Genomic DNA, 21,233 nt, shown 5'->3' with positions numbered 1-21,233 from the left:
GTATGGCTGGTACGGGTGGAGTGTAGTGGTTGGTGGGTTGAGTAGTCTCCCCAAATGGGCTCGCATATGTTATTGATGTTGCATTTATTTTGAAATGGGCCTATGGGCCATATTGTTATCTGAATAAGGGGCTAAGGCCCAGTTTATTATAATCTGAAAAGGGCTCTGGCCCAGTACTACTGTTACCTGAATGGGCTTAGGCCCAATGGGCTGGAGCTGACTTGGGCTTTGAATGAGTTTTCCTTACACACTGAGTTTCCCCAAACTCACCCCTTTTATTTTCATCCACGCAAGAAATCTCCAACCATAGTGGGCTTGGAGCTGTGAGGGAATTCGGAGTGGCCACCCGTTCTGAAAGTTTGATTTTCTTCTGGTGAACTGGACATCCTTTTATTTACGTTTGAAGTTTTGGGTTTTTAAATGTAATAAGGCCGTTCAATTATTTTTGATGGTTTTAATATGTATTACTAAGATAGGTATTACTTATTTTAACTATTGAAATTGGATAGCTTTAGGGCGCGTTTTCAAAAACAACAATTGATTTCAAAATAACACGACAACAAGCAAAGCTTCCGCAATGAAAGTATTTTTCCAAAATTAATCACTTTTCCTAAAAATGACTTAATTAAATCGGTTTCCTAGAAATATCCATGACGTTAAGGTGTGGCAATGGCGGTATGCATGTCTAAAATTGGATCCGATGGGAGCTTGGTACTTAAGCAGTCTGATGGACTCACCACCTCTTTTCCGGTTTCCTACCTGGTGCACAGCTTCCATTCACTTTAACCTATAATGAAATTATCTTTTAAAACACTAAGTAAGTTTTTCTGGATCAACAATATAAAATGTTTTGAACGCTTCGATGTGGCATGTCGGATTCGGTCATAACGTCTGGGCCGGGTTTGGGGTGTTACATAATATGCTTATTTAGTCACACGGACTTACCTCGAATGCTAATTTCAGCCAATTATTTCATTTTAGTCCATAACCTCATGCTTTCCGATTTAAGACCGAATCTCGATTTTCTTCATCTATAATGATAAAATCCACTACTTTAATCATCATATTAACCAATACATTTCATATTTATTGTGACAGCCCTAAATTGACCCTAGTCGGAAAGCGGTTTCGGGACCGCTAAACCGAATCACCGAAATATTTGAATATGATATTTATTGTCTAAAATGTGTGAATATGAATGTGTAAAAGTTTTAAGCTTCGATTTAGTCGATTGCATGTGAATTCAGCTAATAGGACTTATGTGTGACACTTTTAGTATGTGATAGGTTAATCTATAAGGATCAATTAATGCATGTTATAAGAATGAAGGGTTTGCATGTCAAATTTCTATTTATAATGAGTAGTGGCCGGCCATGGATGGGTCATTGATGATAATATGAATTTTCTATTAGCATTATGAGTTTAGAAAATAAAATAGTGAATTAAGAATGATAAAACATGAGGTGAGTGGGAGGAGAAACCAAAGTTGTCTCACCCTTACTCCCGCATTGCCGTGACTAGAGAAAGAGGAGGAAGAAAAATCTTTAGGGAAGAAATTCGGCCAAGGTGGATAGCAAGAGGTAGGTAAGTTCAATGCCATTCTTGAAAAAAAAATTATGCACCATTTGGATGATTAGTTAAATTCTACCTATTTTATGGTTTGAAGATAGGTTTTGTGTGAGTTAAGTTTCGGCTAAGGTGGGTTTGTGTTGATGTCATTAGCATGCTAAGTGTAAAGCTTTGTAATGATACATGTGATGGTGGATTGATGATTCTTGGATTTTCTTTTTAGCATTTTTGAGTTAGTCATTAAGTTCTTTGCTTAACCCATGGCAAAATTTTGAAACGATGTGGTAGCTAGAGCATTCGGCCATGGTAGAAAATGGAAGAGATATATGGTTGCTGTTTCATGTTAAATTTAGATGAACGATGGTAGATGAGTGTTTGAACTATACAAATAATCATATGTGAGCATTGGGTGCTAAGGGTAAAGAATCGGCTACCTTATTATGTACCAAGACCGAATGTGAATTTGATTATGTTTGAGTAATTTATATGCTTAAAATTGATGTAGTATAAATTATCATGTCCTTGCCGAATATATATTTGATCAAAGAGGAGTTTGTTATTGAATATTGGTTCGGCTACTAAGCTAGGAAATAATTGTTGGAAACATGGTATCTAAGCACTTATGTAGATATATATATATGACACTTTAAGTAAAATTGTTCATTTGATAAAGTTGGCTAATAGTTCAAGTAAGGATTACTCTATTCGAGAATGTACATGAATTGAGGGTTGATGTTTAAGTGAGGTAAGTATAGGTATATTCAGTTTGTAGTTTTATAAATGTGATATGAGTGTTTTGTTTTGTAAATGAGTAGTATGTTAAGAATGGTTCTAAAATATATATGGATGCCATGTGATTGTGTTTGATTGGGTAGCAAGTTGTTTGATTTAGCTCAAGAGCTTAGAGGATCAAAGTTGGATAAGGGAAAGGAAAAAGTGATCGAATAGCCGTTGAAATCGCTCGACAACATCCGAGGTAAGTTTCCGAGTAATGGAACTTAGTTTATGATTTGATTAAGTCATGACATATAGCATAACTAATAAATAGAGATATAATGATTCTACTCGAATTATATATTGAGGTGATTAGTTTATACTTGTGACGGGTAGCCGAATGTGCATGGAGATCATGTTATAAGCAAATCAAAATCATGCTCTTTGTATGTAGCTATTGAGCCGAAAATGGTAATGCTTGATAAGTGACTTGTGTTTGAATTCTAGTTATGAAAATGAAATATAGATGTGTCATGATTTATTGATATGTGCATGAATATTCGGATGATAACCGGGCTAAGTCCCGAAGGCATTTGTGCTAGTGACTAATTCCGGGCTAAGCCCCGAAGGCATTTGTGCAAGTTACTATATTCGGGATAAGTCCCGAAGGCATTTGTACGAGTTACTATATCCGGGCTAAGTCCCGAAGGCATTTGTGCGAGTTACTATAACCGGGCTAAGTCCCGAAGGCATTTGAGCGAGTAGCTATATCCGGCTAAATCCCGAAGGTACTTGGTTTGGGAATGAGCGATCTTGCTGTAATAATTTCAATTAATACGCTCGTAAATCCCCAACGATGAGGTATGTTTTGTATATGCATTGGAATAATTGATTCCTTTTAAATAGTATTCGCTCAATCGATTAACAAGCTTACGGCCTTTAGTCAAGTTGATTCCTTATGTATGAATATAAGGGTTGGAAATGTGAAGTAGGTATGATTGTGAGAATATGTGTATATGAAATTATTCGTTTAGTCATATGAATGCTATACTTCAGTTGTGCATGATTTCATTACTCAAAACTTACTAAGCATTATATGCTTATTCCGTTTCTTTGATTCTCTGTTTTATAGATTTTGGTTCGTCAGCTATCGGACTCGGGAGTGTCAAAGTCGAAGTCATCCACACTATCAAAGCCCTTTTGGTACTCTTTTAGTTGAACTCTGAAAATGGCATGTATAGGACTACCCTTTTGTTGTTGGTCATGTACCTTTCGGTAATGTATATATTTGGATAGCCATGCGAAAATGGCTTATATATATTTTGAGCATAGCGTTATAATCATTTTGTATGTTGTTCATGGAGTGGTATGGAAATGTTGGTAACGATTAGCCATTGGAATGGTTAATCACGATCATTTTGGTGCTATGTATAACAAAATTCTAGTTGATCCATGGAAAACCATGAAATAGGTAAAGTTTACCTTAAAAATAGATGCTGACAGCAGCAGTGATGTGGATTTGAAAAATCACTAAATATAGTAGGAATGGAATTAAATAGTGAATAAATTATGTAATCGAACCTTGATGAATCTATTTTGATATGAAAGTAACGAAATGATCATATGAGCTGTATTTTATGAGATGTTTAAGTTTTCGTGAAACAGGGCTAGAGCGATTTCTAGATCCCTTGTTCCGACTTTGGAAATTCACTATAAATTAACCAGAGATAATTAGAAGTCATGCCCTATATGTACAGATTCCTTTTCGAGTCTAGTTTCTTTAGAAACAAACGGAATAAGTATTGAAGCCCTGTACAGGGAGATATCTAAGTCGTAATGCATGAAGGTCAGAGTAGTCGAACCCTGAAATAGGGGAGATTTTAACTAATAAACTGTACTAATTGGCTCAACAAAAAATTCTAGAAAAAAATTTGTAGATGGACATATGAGTCTAATTTCAGGAAAAGTTTACGGAACTGGTTTTCGAGTTTTGGAACTCGAGATATGATTTTTAAGGTGACAGTGATGCAGTTAGCCAACTTGTCTGGAAATTTTAAAATGGACTGTGCAAATAAATGAATTAAGTCTGTTAGCACCTCGTGTTCGACTCCGGCAACGGTCTCGGGTACGGGGTGTTACATTTATACTTTGGCAAAATGACCATTTACCCCTAAACTTTCACAAAAATTACGATTTTTCCCCTCGGCTCGTAAAACTATTTTTATCAAATTTCCTCATTAGTAAAGCCTAGCCCAACCTTTATTACTCTTGTAGCAACTCAAAATTCCAATTATTTCACACAATTCCCATCCATTTAACAAGCTTTACAAAATGGTCCATATTAAGTGTTTTCATGAAAATCCAGGCTAAACCCTAATTGTAACATATGCTCAAGAGAGATTATATCATGATTACCCGTCTGGGCTAAATCCTTTCTATAATGAGATCAATAGGATTACTCGTTTGAGCTAAATCCTGTCAGCAATAAATGCAGGACCTCTTTCATTTCGGGAAAGCACATTTATCCATCGAAATTCAATATTCAAACGAGACTTGACCCTTTTTCCAACATATCCGAACATGCAATCATTTCACACATTTATAATATTCACATAAATATAAAACATATTGCATACAATCATAACATTCAAGTTAACATATTTACATGCTCGATTAAGTTACACGAACTTACCTTAACACTTGTTCGCGTATAAAATCTACTAATTCTAAACCTTATCTTTTCCTGGATTTAACCTCGAATTTGTGTTGTCCGGATCTATATAAATAACTTTAATCATCAATTTCACACATTTCATATTCGTTTGGACTCAATTTACATCCTAAGAAAAATTGCCATTTTGCCCCTAACTTTTCCATAAATTCCAATTTCATCTCTAGGCTCGAAAAATGAAACTTGTGCAAATTACTCCCTATTCCAAGCCTAACCAAATCCCATTACAAAATTTACAGCACATGTATTCATAAAAATTCAACATTCTTCTTCAATTTCACAATTTTACATTTTAGTCCCTAAATCATGCTTTCATAAAAAATTATTTTGTAAAAGTTATTTATCTATCAACAACTTTTAATTTTCTACCATAAATTTCAAATTTTCAGCATTTTCATCTATGATCCAAATTTCATACCTTGATATCTTTTCAAATTAATCCCCCAAATAGATAGATTAAGCTATCCCGGTTTCAAAAATATCAAAATTACTAAAAACATGACAAGGAAACTTACCCAATTAAGCTATGAAAGTTTCTTCTCTCTTTCCTAGGGTTTTCATGTATTTTAGGTTGAAGAAGATGAGAAAATAAGATGATATTTTCTTTTCATCTTTTAATTAATTAAATATTTTTCAAATTTCAATTTAGTCCTTGCCCTTTTTCTAAATTTCCACGGATGAGTCACCAAAATTTTACATGCTTTTCTTTAATGGTCTAATTACCATATAAGGACCTCTAGTTTTGAATTACATAGCTATTTAATCCTTATAGCTACTAGAATTCAACTTTTGCATTTTATGTGATTTAGTCCTTCTCGTAATTAAACACTAATCAATAAAATTTTCGTATCAAAATTTTCACATCACATTTCTATCATAATACGAACCATATAATAAAACAAAAATAAACTTTATTTTTGGATCGACTTTGTGGTCTCGAAACCACTGTTCCAATTTCACTGAAATTAGGTTGTTCCATCAAGACCTTTGTTTGACTATCCGTTTGTGGGTGGTATATGGTGGAGAGATGCAATTTGGTTCCCATATGTTTAAACAGCTCCAGCCAAAAGGCACAAATGAAAATTTTGTCGCAGTCAGACACAATGGATTCTAGGGCTCCAAGGAGTTTTTAAATGTGATAAAGAAATTCTTGGGCAATAGTGAACGGGTGAGCTAGTGATAAGAAGTGTCCACACTTAACCAATCAGTCAACCACGACCATTATTTTGTTTTTTTCCTTGGATGTGGGCAATCCCTCAATAAAATCCATGCTAATGGCAGACCAAGCCCGATAGGGGATAGGTAGAAGCTGAAGGAGACCAGGGGAGGCTGCGAGGTCTGCCTTGCATCTTTGGTAGGTGAAACATTCCTGCACCCAATTCTTAACATCCTTCGATAGATCCTTCTAGTAAAGTAAACTGGAGATGCGGTACCATGTGGCATTTATTCTAGAGTGGCCTCCCAATAGACTATCATGGAAATAGTGGAAAAAATCCCTCCTAAGATCTATATTGTTGCCAACAACCACTTTTCCATTTCTTCGCAATATTGTTCCATCTCAGCTATATTTAGGGTGAACATTGGGTTGTTGCTGCAGCTCATGGATTACTTGCTGCAGTTTTGTGTCCACCAACACTGAGCTAATAATTCTATTCCAAATATCAGACCAGACCTTGCTGATTTCATATTGGAACATCTGTCCCTCTTGCACATGGGACCTTCTAGATAGAGCATCGACTACAGTATTTAGGGAGCCTTTTCTGTAGAGAATAGAGTAATCGTACCTCAACATTTTTGCGACCCACTTTTGTTGGTAAAGTGTGATGGCCTGACCATTCGAGAGGAATTTGAGACTTTGGTGGTCTGTTCGAATCAAGAAGGGCCTCCTAATTAAGTATGCATGCCATTTTTTTACTACAAGCAAAACAGTTATCATTTCTTTTTCGTAAATGGATAGTGCTTGGTGTTTAATACCTAACCCTTTACTAAAAAAGGCTATAGGTCTCTCTTTTTGTTGTAAAATAGCACCAACACCATAGCCACATGCGTCTGCATCTAAGAAAAAATGCTCTTTGAAGTTAAGGGTCTAGCCCGCACTTCATAGTTCTTAATATATCGTCGATAGTATCCCAACAGCCCCAGAAACCCTAAAATTTCCTTAATAGATTATGGTGGTCCCAATTCAAAATACCTTCGACTTTGGTAGGATCTATAGATACTAAACCTTGATGGATGACATGTCCAAAATATTCTATCTGTGAAGTACCGAAATTACATTTACTCAGCTTTGGGAAAAGTTGGTTATCCTTCAAGATTTGAAGAACCTCTTTCAGTTGTGCTAGATGTTCCTGCCAACTAGTAGAATATACAAGTATGTCATCAAAAAATACGAGTACTAACCTTCAAAGGAGTTTTTGAATATTGTGTTCATTAGTGATTGGAAACTAGAGAGGGCGTTTGTGAGGCCGAATGGCATGACGAAAAATTCATATAACCTTTATGGGTATTGAAGGTTGTTTTATGGATATCGTGATCCTACATTTAGATCTGGTGGTAACCTGACCGAAGGTCCAACTTGGAGAAATGAGTTGCTGCCTTGAGCTCATCTAACAGCTCCTTAATTAGAGGAATCAGAAATTGGTCTTTGATAGTAAGTTGATTTACTTGTCTGTAGTCAATGCAAAGTTGCCAACTGCCATATTTCTTTTTTACCATGAACACTAGTAAATAAAAGGGCTGTTGCTATTTTGAATTGCTCTAGTTTGTAACATGTCCCTACAAGCCTTTTAATTTCTACCTTTTGAAGAGGGGGTACCTGTATGATCTAGTTTTCACTACTTTAGACTCATCCAACAATGGAATTCGATGATCATGTAGCGTGTGATGTGAGAGTTGCTTAGGCACTTGGAAAACATCCTCAAATTCAACTAGGAGTTGTGGTAATTTATTAGGAATTTAAAGTGAAGACATTTGAATAGATGTTTGACCTCTTGCAACCAATAACATGAGATTTGGTCCCTTGTCACTCATGGTAAAGCTCTTAGAAACTTGAGAACCTGTTTACCAGTTGTAAAGCCTCAGGAATGATTCCTTGCAAAGCACATGACTTCTCTTGGTATTCAAACAACATGATAAAAGTGGTGAAATTCCAGATAATTGAGCCTAAGGACAACAACCATTGAATGCTTAATACCAAATCACAACCTAACACCAAATTACAACATTTTAATGATAAAACCAGAAAATCGGTTAAAAAAATGTGCCATTGTGCTTCCCATTTGACTGACTTGCTCACTTCTTGTGTAGTTAAACTGCCCCCATTGACAATCATAACCTTGAGTTGCTCCTCTGGTTCTACTAGCAGATGTAGCCTTTTGGTCAATTTATGGTCCACAAAATTGTGTGTGCTTTCCGAGTCAACCAATATAATTACTTCTTGGTGGTTAATTATTGCTACCAACCTCATTGTGTTATGTCCTTGGGACCCCTTGAGAGCATGTATGGATAAGACTGGTGTGGTGAATTCATTTTCGGGTTCTGCTCCTTCCAACTGTTCAGGACAGTCCTGAAAAACTTCTGCAGTTTATGCTTTAGAGTCTTCTGTTGATTATATAACAGCTTCCACCACTAATTGACATAATTGTGATTTAAGGCACTTGTGACCAATGGTGTATTTAGAGGCACACAAAAAATAAAGGCCTTTCTTTTGGCATTTTTCCCATTCACCTTGTGAGAGGGACTTAATAGGGGACTTATACTGTGTACTAGGTGGTTGAACCTTTCTCGTGTCTACAGAGATTTGCACATGGTGGTATTCTTTAGAGCTAGGTAGGAAGAGTTTTGAGTAAGTGGTACCTCCTAAGAAGTGAGTCTTCCTTTGAGGGTTAGCTATGATTTCCTCAACTTGTCTGGCAATCTGATAAGCTTCCACTAGTGTCTGGGGCTTAAATAATTGTAAGTATTGAGTAATGTCCCCTTTTAAGTTGCTAATAAAAATGCTAAGGGCATAGCTTTCAGGTAGGCGTAACTGGTTTAAGAGACTCACAAAATGCTCTATCGTACCTTGTTGTTTATAAGTAACTAGTTCGGTCATAGGGTCCAAGAAGGTACCAGTTCCAAATCTATTCTACAGACCCCTTGCATAAACATCCCAAGTAATATGTTGTAATCTCCCTGTCTCTGTGAGAAAAATGATGCCAGTCTAATGCTTTCCCTTCCAAATGCAACATAACTGCTCGAACCTTAGAATGATCAGGGATTGCTTCAGATTCAAAAAATTGTTCTAACTTGGACCACCACCCTCTAAAATCTCCCCCACCAAACTTTAGACACTCCATTTTGTATCCTTCCCCACTGATTCTACTAAGTTGGTTCGAGATGGAAGACCATAGTGCCCCACCTCTGCTATTAGAGAGACTAGAAGCAGTTCCCTAGTTGAGCCAGAAGGTTGCCCTCCTAGGATACCTTTGCCCTTGTCATGTTGGACCCCTGAAGTTGCTATTGGAGAAGATTGCCCTAGATATTGTTCCAAAATAGCTTGTAACTCTAAACGGAGCTCACTTTTTAGTTCTGTTTGAATGGAACATATTTCTTCCTTTAAGTTTGTATGCATCTCTTTGCATTTGGTTTTCAGTTTAGTGTTCATTTGTGTCACTTCGAGCTGCAGTTGGTTCATCTCTTTTTGAATGCGTGTGGTGACCTCCTCGGTGGCTATGAAGATTGTCTATCTTTGATACCTGTGGTAAGTAATACACAGAAGATAGGAAAATAAGAGAGAAAGAGGAAAAAAGATGAGAACTTTAGAGAAGAAGATGAAGGACAGAGAAGCTAGCATTCCATTCTGTTCATTTGTAACCATTTTCTGATCTACTTTGCTGCTCAAATAAAAAAAACGATGGGTACAAGGTAACAACCAAAAACAGCTGTCAAAATAGTTATTAGCTACACACTGTTTCACTAAACAAAAATGTAGAGTTTTTGCCTTAATTAAACAAGCATTAACAGAAACATCTAATTAACAAAATTACAGTAAATTAAAAGGTGGACCATTGTGTTAAAGCAGCATTCTGTCCCATATTACTACCATACTTGTTTCAATCCTTATACAAATTGTTAAATATGACTCCTATTTTCAGTCAAATTTGAGAAATAATCTTTCAGTTAAACTCTATTTACTTGTTTCAATCAATCACTGATTAGTTTAGATTATTTTATTATTATTTGACCTAAATAGGCTTTTTTACAACCTTAGAAAAACATACCCATTAGAGATTAGAACTCATAACACATTTAGAGAATTTTGTATTTACGTTTTGTGGGTTTTTTATTTTCGGGTTTTCAGGGTTTAGTTTTTATCTTCATCTTTTGTATTCTTCGTTCTTTTGCCATTATAGTAAAATTATCTTTGTCCGTGATTTTTTATCCTCTTTGGAGGGGTTTTTCCACGTTAAATTTGTGTGTTCAATTTCTCAATGTATTCTTCTATTTTCTTGTTCGTTACTTAACGGGTCAAAATCCAAACAAGTGGTATCAGAGCTAGTTTAATTTTCATAGATCAGCCAGTTTAGAGATGGCAGCAACAAGGTTTGAAATTGAGAAGTTCGATGGTGAGACAAATTTCAATCTATGGCAAGTTAAAAATTATGGCAATTCTAATTCAATCAGGCTTGAAAAAGGTTGTTATCGGGAAAAAGCCTGAGAATCTAAATAAAACAGAATGGGAAGAGCTTGATGAAAAGGCTTTGTCTGCAATCTAGTTGTGCCTCGCAAATACGGTATTGCAGGAGGTATTGATGGAGAAAACCTCATCTACCTTGTGGAAAAGGTTAAAAACTCTTTATGTGACTAAGTCTTTGGCTAATCATTTAGTGTTGAAACAACGTCTATTTACGTTTCGCATGAACGAAGGTGAGCTTCTTAGAGATCACATCAGTCAATTTATTACTCTTTTAAATTATTTAAAGAATGTTGAGGTTCATATTGACGATGAAGATCAGGCTATGCTATTATTGTGCTCTTTACCCCCTTCATACAAGTCTTTCAAGGAGACCCTGATTTATGGTAGAGACAAACTCTGGTTCGAAGATGTGAAGGGTCATTTATTGAGTAGAGACAAACTCGACAATGAGCTTCATTTGGATAGCAAGACAGATAGGCAAGCTTCCATTTTGGTAGCATCAAAGAAACGAGACAAAAGGTGTTGCTATTGTAAAAAGTTAGGTCACGTCAAAGCAGATTGTTATAAACTGTGAAATAAAAGAGCTACTAAGAGTAACGAGGAAGATGTAACTGGTGCTAATTTGGCCGATGAAAATGGTGATGATTTCTTGTTAGTGTCAACGAGTGATAACACCAAGCTCACGTCCGAGTGGATCCTAGATTCAGGATGTTCTTTTCACATGTGTCCCAATAGAGAATGGTTCTCCACATACAGTTCGGTTAAAGGTGGAGTTGTGCTCATAGGAAATGATTCATCTAGTAAGGTAATTGGTATTGGTACTGTTAAAATTAAGATGCACGATGGGACGATTAAGACACTCACAGATGTCAGATATGTACCTGATTTACGAAAGAATCTCATCTCCTTAAGTATTTTAGACTTGAAAGGATGCGAAATCAACATCGAGTCGAGCGGTATTAAAGTATCTCGTGGAGCTCTTGTTTTGTTAAAAGGTAAAAGAACCGGTAGTCTTTATATTCTGAAAGGTTATACAGTGACCGGTGAAATCAGACGTCCCTCGTCTGTTACGGAGTTGAAGTCAACTTGTTTGGAGCGGAGACAACTTGGTCATAGGAAGGAAAAATGTATGACTGTTTCGTTGAAGAGAGATTCTCTTTTAGATGCAGGTTTTGAAAAGTTAGGGCACTGTGTTCGTGAAAATCAGACCCGGGTTAGTTTTTATTTGGCACTGTACAAGTCGAAGGCTAGAAGTCTTCCAGTTTCTAAGCACAAATTCAACTCAGTTAATTCCCTGCATAGTTCAAGATAGGCTCGTGGCGGGCTTTGGCAAAGATGGCATTGTGAAAATATGAGTCAAGGTGGAGATTTGTTAAATATGACTCCTATTTTCAGTCAAATTTGAGAAATAATCTTTCAGTTAAACTCTATTTACTTGTTTCAATCAATCACTGATTAGTTTAGATTATTTTATTATTATTTGACCTAAATAGGCTCTTTTACAACCTTAGAAAAACATACCCATTAGAGATTAGAACTCATAACACATTTAGAGAATTTTGTATTTACGTTTTGTGGGTTTTTTATTTTCGGGTTTTCAGGGTTTAGTTTTTATCTTCATCTTTTGTATTCTTCGTTCTTTTGCCATTATAGTAAAATTATCTTTGTCCGTGATTTTTTATCCTCTTTGGAGGGGTTTTTCCACGTTAAATTTGTGTGTTCAATTTCTCAATGTATTCTTCTATTTTCTTGTTCGTTACTTAACGGGTCAAAATCCTAACAAGTGGTATCAGAGCTAGTTTAATTTTCATAGATCAGCCAGTTTAGAGATGGCAGCAACAAGGTTTGAAATTGAGAAGTTCGATGGTGAGACAAATTTCAATCTGTGGCAAGTTAAAAATTATGGCAATTCTAATTCAATCAGGCCTGAAAAAGGTTGTTATCGGGAAAAAGCCTGAGAATCTAAATAAAACAGAATGGGAAGAGCTTGATGAAAAGGCTTTGTCTGCAATCTAGTTGTGCCTCGCAAATACGGTATTGCAGGAGGTATTGATGGAGAAAACCTTATCTGCCTTGTGGAAAAGGTTAAAAACTCTTTATGTGACTAAGTCTTTGGCTAATCATTTAGTGTTGAAACAACGTCTATTTACGTTTCGCATGAACGAAGGTGAGCTTCTTAGAGATCACATCAGTCAATTTATTACTCTTTTAAATTATTTAAAGAATGTTGAGGTTCATATTGACGATGAAGATCAGGCTATGCTATTATTGTGCTCTTTACCCCCTTCATACAAGTCTTTCAAGGAGACCCTGATTTATGGTAGAGACAAACTCTGGTTCGAAGATGTGAAGGGTCATTTGTTGAGTAGAGACAAACTCGACAATGAGCTTCATTTGGATAGCAAGACAGATAGGTAAGCTTCCATTTTGGTAGCATCAAAGAAACGAGACAAAAGGTGTTGCTATTGTAAAAAGTTAGGTCACGTCAAAGCAGATTGTTATAAACTGCGAAATAAAAGAGCTGCTAAGAGTAACGAGGAAGATGTAACTGGTGCTAATTTGGCCGATGAAAATGGTGATGATTTCTTGTTAGTGTCAACGAGTGATAACACCAAGCTCACGTCCGAGTGGATCCTAGATTCAGGATGTTCTTTTCACATGTGTCCCAATAGAGAATGGTTCTCCACATACAGTTCGGTTAAAGGTGGAGTTGTGCTCATAGGAAACGATTCATCTAGTAAGGTAATTGGTATTGGTACTGTTAAAATTAATATGCACGATGGGACGATTAAGACACTCACAGATGTCAGATATGTACCTGATTTACGAAAGAATCTCATCTCCTTAAGTATTTTAGACTTGAAAGGATGCGAAATCAACATCGAGTCGAGCGGTATTAAAGTATCTCGTGGAGCTCTTGTTTTGTTAAAAGGTAAAAGAACCGGCAGTCTTTATATTCTGAAAGGTTATACAGTGACCGGTGAAATCAGACGTCCCTCGTCTGTTACGGAGTTGAAGTCAACTTGTTTGGAGCGGAGACAACTTGGTCATAGGAAGGAAAAATGTATGACTGTTTCGTTGAAGAGAGATTCTCTTTTAGATGTAGGTTTTGAAAAGTTAGGGCACTGTGTTCGTGAAAATCAGACCCGGGTTAGTTTTTATTTGGCACTGTACAAGTCGAAGGCTAGAAGTCTTCCAGTTTCTAAGCACAAATTCAACTCAGTTAATTCCCTGCATAGTTCAAGATAGGCTCGTGGCGGGCTTTGGCAAAGATGGCATTGTGAAAATATGAGTAAAGGTGGAGATTTGTTAAATATGACTCCTATTTTCAGTCAAATTTGAGAAATAATCTTTCAGTTAAACTCTGTTTACTTGTTTCAATCAAACACTGATTAGTTTAGATTATTTTATTATTATTTGACCTAAATAGGCTCTTTTACAACCTTAGAAAAACATACCCATTAGAGATTAGAACTCATAACACATTTAGAGAATTTTGTATTTACGTTTTGTGGGTTTTTTATTTTCGGGTTTTCAGGGTTTAGTTTTTATCTTCATCTTTTGTATTCTTCGTTCTTTTGCCATTATAGTAAAATTATATTTTCCCATGGTTTTTTATCCTCTTTGGAGGGATTTTTCCACGTTAAATTTGTGTGTTCAATTTCTCAATTTATTCCGCTATTTTCTTATTCGTTTCTTAATCGGGTCGAAATCCTAGCACAAACAATATTTATGTTTCTTTCTATTCTTTTTGCTTAGTAAGAAAGATGAAAAAAATGGAAAGAAACAATAAGCTTTCATGCTTTTTGAATTTTTTTTACTTTTTTTATAAAAAAATCAAATTTTTAAATTTAAAAACCTTTAATAATGAAAACATTTAATATCTATTTTCCTATAATAGAAGCATAATAAATAAATTTTAACTACATTTATAGAGATTCAAAATAGGTTGTTGAAACACAAGTGTTTTTATAGTTTGAGATAACGTCAGTTCATTAATTAAAATTAAAAATTAAAATATTTGTTTTTAAATTTTTTTAAAAATTTTATTAACCATTTTTAGTGAAAACAATAAATATATTTTTTAATTTTTACATATTTTCATTTTCGCTTTTCAAAATTAAATTTTAACTAAATTTTAACTAAATTTTCTTAAATGTTTTTCATTTTCTATATTTCTTAAAATCAAATAAAGTCTAATTTTCTTTTCATTTAATACATTTCTTATTAACTTTTAATTCAATACTGGGTAAATTTAAAAAAATTGGAAAATAAAAAAATGCATAATTTTGTACTCTACACTTAAATCTCTCATTTTATCATTGAAACTGAAATGGTTTGTGTTTTATGAATTAATTGCACTATACAATCCTAAATTATAATACTCATATTATATTTTTCTCCAAACTTTAAAACATACTATTTACATTCGCAACCTATCAAGATTATAGCATTAAGGTCCCCTAATTTTAAAATTATTAATTTAATCGTTAAATGAGATATTAAATTTTTAAATGAAAGGTATAAAAAATTGAATATTGGAAAAAATTTTGTTGGTTTTAAAGTTTTCATGTAAAAGCTTTATCACTCACTCTTTTTTCTTTCTTTTTTTGTTTTACTTTATTTTTTATTTTTAAAATCATGTGAAAACATTTTATTTTTCTTCAAATTTTCATTTTAAATTATGTTACATAAAATATGATATCTCATTTAATGGTTTTAATAATTGAAGGACCTAATTAATAATAACATCAATAGTTTGAAGATGTAAATAAAATATTTTGAAGTTTGGGAGCGAATTTAGAATTTATGTCACAGTTTATGGATGTCTAATACAATTACTCGTGTTTTATTTTTTTTCCAAGAAGAAATGGTTTAATATTATCTTTAAACAACGCGGATTGAATAATAGTTTAGTTGGCATTGGCATTATTACACTCAAACGTATTATGTTCTTATTTAAAGATTAAGGGGAGACTATGGGTACAAACAAATTCAAAGAAAGAAAAATTATGTTTTCTATCATTCATGTTTTGAAACGTTAAAGTGATTACAATCAAATAAATGGAAGCTGTATCTTGTGCATATTGTGAGGAGGCAAGCTAGAGCTCTGGTTACAAGGAATGTTTCTAATATACCTTTGATAACTCCAATCATACAACCGAGGCAATAAAAACAGGGGAAAAGACAACTTTCCAACATCTATCCTTCTATTCATTCAAACAATAATTGGACTAGTGGCTGCTCACAATTCTAATATGAACAAATAAAAAATAAACTCTTAAAGTTATTCTGGATACACAAACAAGTAACGAAACGTAGATAAATGAAAGATCTGTACATAGAAGGAAGACACTAAACAGGGGGAATGTTGGAGAAGGAGAAGCCTTTGTATCCCTTATATGCATAATAAGCAATCCTTGTATAATAGAATGCCGGAATGAACAATACGCAGCCCAGTAATGTAAAGAAGAGCCCTAAAACCAACAATTATAACTAATCTCTTCAGTCTTAATTGAAACAAAGTTTTTTATTTTCATTTTTCTCAATAGAGAAAGAAGGATATACCATGGGCTCGGTCCCCGCCAACTCTGTTGTAGGCCATGAAGATACCCAATATGATCCCAAGCGTGCCAAAGACGAGAAGAGACACAGCGAGGCTGATCTCCTTGATTGGAGGCCGATTGTTAACGGCGTAGGAGGTGTCCACCAAGATGTCCTCGTCGGATATGGAGAAGGCGTGGTCTACGTACGCCATACAATGCCAAGATCTCTAAAACAATATGATTACTCCACTCCAGAATTAGGGTAAGAGGTGAGGGTTTTCAACTTTCAAGAATCTTAAGCTAAGAGATATCCGTCGCTAGAAGCAACCTTAAAAAAGAGAGTCAAAATCAGGCTTCATGCCATTGTTGCTATTATCAATTGCCGTCAAAGTTGATTATTCCAAGGCAGGAAGTCTAAACCATTTTTTAATTAATTAAATAATATATTTTAAAATTTCAAAATATGTATTTTACTAATTATATTAGGATTCATTTAATTTATAACAAATTTAATTTTAAAAATAATCGAAAACTAAAATAACATTTTAAAAGTAATGTAAATAAATAGGAATTAAGTAATTAAACAAAATATCAAATTAATTTATAAATTTGAAATAATTGATAATTTTTTTATATCATGCTTTCATTTTTTTAAAATTTAAATGTTTGGTTTGGAATTAATAATTAAACCACGAATATATAACAACAATAATAAAAAGCTGTTTGAATCTTAGCTTGGCTGGGATTGACATTGTTATCAATGCATGAGAACGTGAGTTCGAGTGCACTAAAGCACATTATCCTCCTATTTAAGGGTTGGAGATAGGCTATGAATAGTTCTAGGTTTTGTATTAAAAAGAGCAGATATAATAAAAACTTATAATAAATAAGATTAATGTTAAAAAATAATAAAAAAGTAAAAAAAAAAAACTATTTCATTGTCACAATATAATTATACTTAATACTAATATTATGTTATTTGTTTGTCTATGTGCTTTTTCAAATTATCAAAGAAAACAAAATATTTTGTAGTTGTTTCATTAACAACAATATATGAAGTCAATGACAATTTACTCTTATGAAAATAAACTCACTTCAAATGGTATAAAATTTTTCATTATAAAAAAGTAATAGTCACAATTCCCATTAAACATCATAGCTTAAATTTTTAAACTAAACTACTGAAAATTAATTTGAATAATAATTAAATTTAAATTATAAACATTATAATATTACAACATTGTACATCTATCTCAAGTACACTTCTCATTCGAACATAACTCAGTACTTTTGAGATTCATTTAACTTATTAATGTTAAAAATCTTCATTTAATTTAAATTAATATAAGTAATTATTTGAGAAAATTAATATAAATAATTATTAGTTGATCAAACATAATATTTTAAAACACCATGGTAAGCATACATTCACAAGTGCTCATGGACCCAAGCCCTCTGCCTTAACCAACAATGTTAATGCCTAATTGGTAACAAAACCTATTGAAGAATATGGTAAACTACAATAGAAGTCACCAAACTATGATTTTGTTTTTTTGTTACTCAACTATGAAAAGTTACAAAATGGTTACTAAACTATTAGTAAATTTTTGTTTTAGTTACCCAACTATGAAAAGTTATAAAATGGTCACCAACTATTCAATTTTATCTTCTTTTCGTTACCAGGTGGCTAACGTAAAAATGGGAACACTGAAAAACCCAAGATAGTTGGTGACCCCAAAAAGACAAAATTGAATAGTTGAGTAGCCATTTTACAACTTTTCATAGTTAGGTGGCCAAAAAAGAAAAACAATCATAGTTAGGTGACTACTAATGTAGCTTACCCCAAATAATACTAAAAAATAGTTTTTTAGTAATTCTTTATAGGGTAAACTACTCCAATAGTCACTAAACTATGGGTAAGTTTCCGTTTTGGTCACTTAACTAAAAAAAGTTACAATTTGGTCATTGAACTATTCAAATATTTTCATTTAAGTCACTAGACGGTTAAAATTGATGGTATATGACTTTCTCTATTCGCATTGTCTACACCAATCAAAAGCTCTTTTTCTTCTTTTCTTCTATAGTTCAATTTTTTTTTCATGAAACAGCTTTGGATGTCACAAATTTGCGAACCAAAAATCAAAGAGTTTTTTTTCTCCAATCTCCGACATTAATCTTCATATTGACTTGGACCTAAGGTATGTTCTTTTATGCGTGATGGGTACTAATCCACCGTACCGGTCGTCAAATTGTCACTTGGAACTCGCTGGCGGAACTTTTTATTTTGAAAAAAATTAATAGCCCAATGACTTAAATGAAAATTTTCACATAGTTTAATGATCAGAATGAAAACTTAACCATAATTTAGTGACTAATTGTGTAGTTTACCAATAAATAATTCTTAATGCTTCTATTTGTAGCATTAAATAATTTAATTTACATATAATTATAACACTAATGAAGTAATAATTAAAATAAAATGATAAGTGTAATTTAATATGGATCCAAAATCTAATTAAGTGATAATAAATGCCATACTAATAACAAAAACATCATTAATGAAATAAATATAAATATAAACATTTTATATTAGTAATTTTTTTGAATAATCTTATTATAGATTCTGATTATATCTACTCATTTTTAACACAATACCTATAACTAACTATAATCCCTCCCCAACCCATAAGTAGGAGGATAATGCTCTACAGTGTGTATTAAAGGAAACAATATATTGATAAGGTGCACACACTAGAATTCACATTGTGTATTAAGGGAAACAAGTTCCCAACAATGCTGGATGTGTCAACGTGGGAAGTTCCTTCACCGAATTTCAAGTTGGTCCTAGACGTTGGGCTACACAGGAAGCCCAGAGGTCACCCACATGTCACCCAGATAAGAAATGTCATGGACATGAGGGAGAGGGTCGACCCTGAATGTTGCGGCATGTGGAGAATAATAGGTCATAATCAAAGCAATTTCCCACATCGAAACTACTACCTAAGACAGTCGTCACAGTCGACTGGAATGTGAATTTATGTATCATATGTTCAAATGTATTATTATATATTCCTTGAACTTGAATCTATTTTCTTGTATAAGAAATGAATGAAATGATTTTCTTATTAAATTCTAACATACTTACATGAACTTGATTGTATATTCATTGAACATGAATATATAATTGTATAAGAAACACATGATTTAATTTCACATTTCATTAAAATGAGTCAAACGTTATAGTGAAATAAAATTAAAAAGTTTAAACTATACATTACAAAAATTCAAAACATTTGAATTACAACAGTTGAGGCCCAATTTTGACCCAACAACAAAACCCAATACCCAATACCCAATTAAACCAAAAGCCCAAAATTCTTTTAACCCTAGCCCACAACAAATAAAAAAAAGAAAACTAAAAAACCTAGCTAGCCACCGCCTTAAGTTTTCAGCCAACTGCCCTCTTCTGACACCACTCACCTGCCCACTGCCTCCACCGCCGTTCGCCTGCAGAAATTAAAGGGAAAAAGACAGTATACATAAAAAATAGAAATCTTGTAAAGACATGGGCTATATAAGCCACCAGAAATCAGATGTAAAGGGGTTTTTTCTTTTCTTTTGGAAATACAAAAAAGAAATAGCAGTAGCACAAATAAAAAGATAGATCCAAACACCAATAGAAGCATTAAATCTCAGCAAGAAGCATTAAAACAAAAGAATAGATTCGAACGAAAGGTTTTTTTTTATTATCTATTTTCCCTTCTATTCATTTGTTTTTTTTTTTCGAATCTATCTACACACTTAGATTATTTTCCTTTATTGTTTCATTTACACACATATTTTAAAAATACACAAAAAATACAAAAATATATATATACCTTTTTGAATTTTTCGGCCACCGTGCACAGTGGTCGGCGACCGGTGACGGACGGCAACCGGAGTTCAAGGCAGGAGCTCGGGCTCGGCCAGAGAGAATTCTCTCTCTCTCTCTCTCTCTCTCTCTCTCTTTTCTTTCAAATGCTACAAATAATTTTTTTTTCAAAAAATTTGGCCTTTTATAGCCTCCCAAAACGACGTCATTTTGGGGGCTGCCCTTTAACCCCAAAACGATGTCGTTTGGCCTATACCCAATCCGTCCGACCCGACCCGTTAGAGGATCCGCGTGTTTTTGTTTAATGGATTATTTATGCATGTGGTCCTTCCGCTTTTTATTGCTTTGCAATTAAGTTTCGATTTATTTTCAATTTGGCCCCACAATTTTTTGCGCTTTTCAATTTAGTCCTCGTTGATGCGCTGCATTTTGGAGGGAAGGAAATATTGCTGTTTCGGTCCCCCTACGTTTCACGCTTGTTCAAATAAGCCCTTTCTCTTTCTTTTTATTTCGAATTCGCCCCAAAACTTCATTTTCTTTTCGAATTTAGTCCTTCTTCCAGATTTAATTTGGTTTTTATATTATTTTTTGCCATTTTTTTATTTTTTTATTTTAAATATTATTTATTATTGTATTTACTATTATTTATATTATTATTATTAGTATATGTTTTATTATGTATATATTTATGTAATATTATTATTAGTCGTTTTTTTATTTCTAATATGTATATATTGTAAATATTTAATACTATATGATATATATATCTTTCATATATGTTATGTATATATATTTTTAATATTATATTTATATATATTATTATGTATACATTTTAATATTATTAGTTATATATCTTTTATACTATTGTATGTATATTTCTAATACTATATTGTATATTTCTAACACCATTATCATTTATATATATAAATATATATATAAACGTATTTATGTAGCGTATGAATAGTTTTCTTTATATTATTATCATTTCTAACATATGTATATATTATATATATTTTATATATTATGTATATATTATTATTATATCTATTTTTATTCCTATTATATTTATTATTAATATTAGTACATATATTTTATTATATGGGTATATATACTTTACATAGTATT

The 21,233-nt window shown here is 33.3% G+C and overlaps 1 protein-coding gene and 1 long non-coding RNA gene across 2 annotated transcripts; both read right to left on the bottom strand.

Annotated features, from left to right (window-relative positions):
• Window positions 1–15,805: 15,805 nt before the first annotated feature.
• On the bottom strand, window positions 15,806–16,601 carry LOC107924361 (transmembrane protein 230). The gene is made up of 2 exons (XM_016854808.2): window positions 16,260–16,601; window positions 15,806–16,168 (listed from the first exon to the last, which is right to left on the bottom strand). Exons 1-2 carry the CDS (start codon window positions 16,447–16,449, stop codon window positions 16,047–16,049), a joined length of 312 nt encoding a protein of 103 aa, XP_016710297.1. The 5' UTR covers window positions 16,450–16,601; the 3' UTR covers window positions 15,806–16,046.
• Window positions 16,602–19,463: 2,862 nt separating this feature from the next.
• Window positions 19,464–20,241, bottom strand: LOC107952897 (uncharacterized). The gene is made up of 2 exons (XR_001698980.2): window positions 20,116–20,241; window positions 19,464–19,744 (listed from the first exon to the last, which is right to left on the bottom strand). It is a non-coding gene; the product is annotated as an uncharacterized lncRNA (long non-coding RNA).
• Window positions 20,242–21,233: the final 992 nt, after the last annotated feature.

The sequence above is a fragment of the Gossypium hirsutum genome, chromosome A08, assembly GCF_007990345.1.
Source record: "Gossypium hirsutum isolate 1008001.06 chromosome A08, Gossypium_hirsutum_v2.1, whole genome shotgun sequence".
Classification (NCBI taxonomy): domain Eukaryota; kingdom Viridiplantae; phylum Streptophyta; class Magnoliopsida; order Malvales; family Malvaceae; genus Gossypium; species Gossypium hirsutum.
Note: the sequence above shows the minus strand (reverse complement) of the source record. Positions and strands in the feature narration are given on the sequence as shown.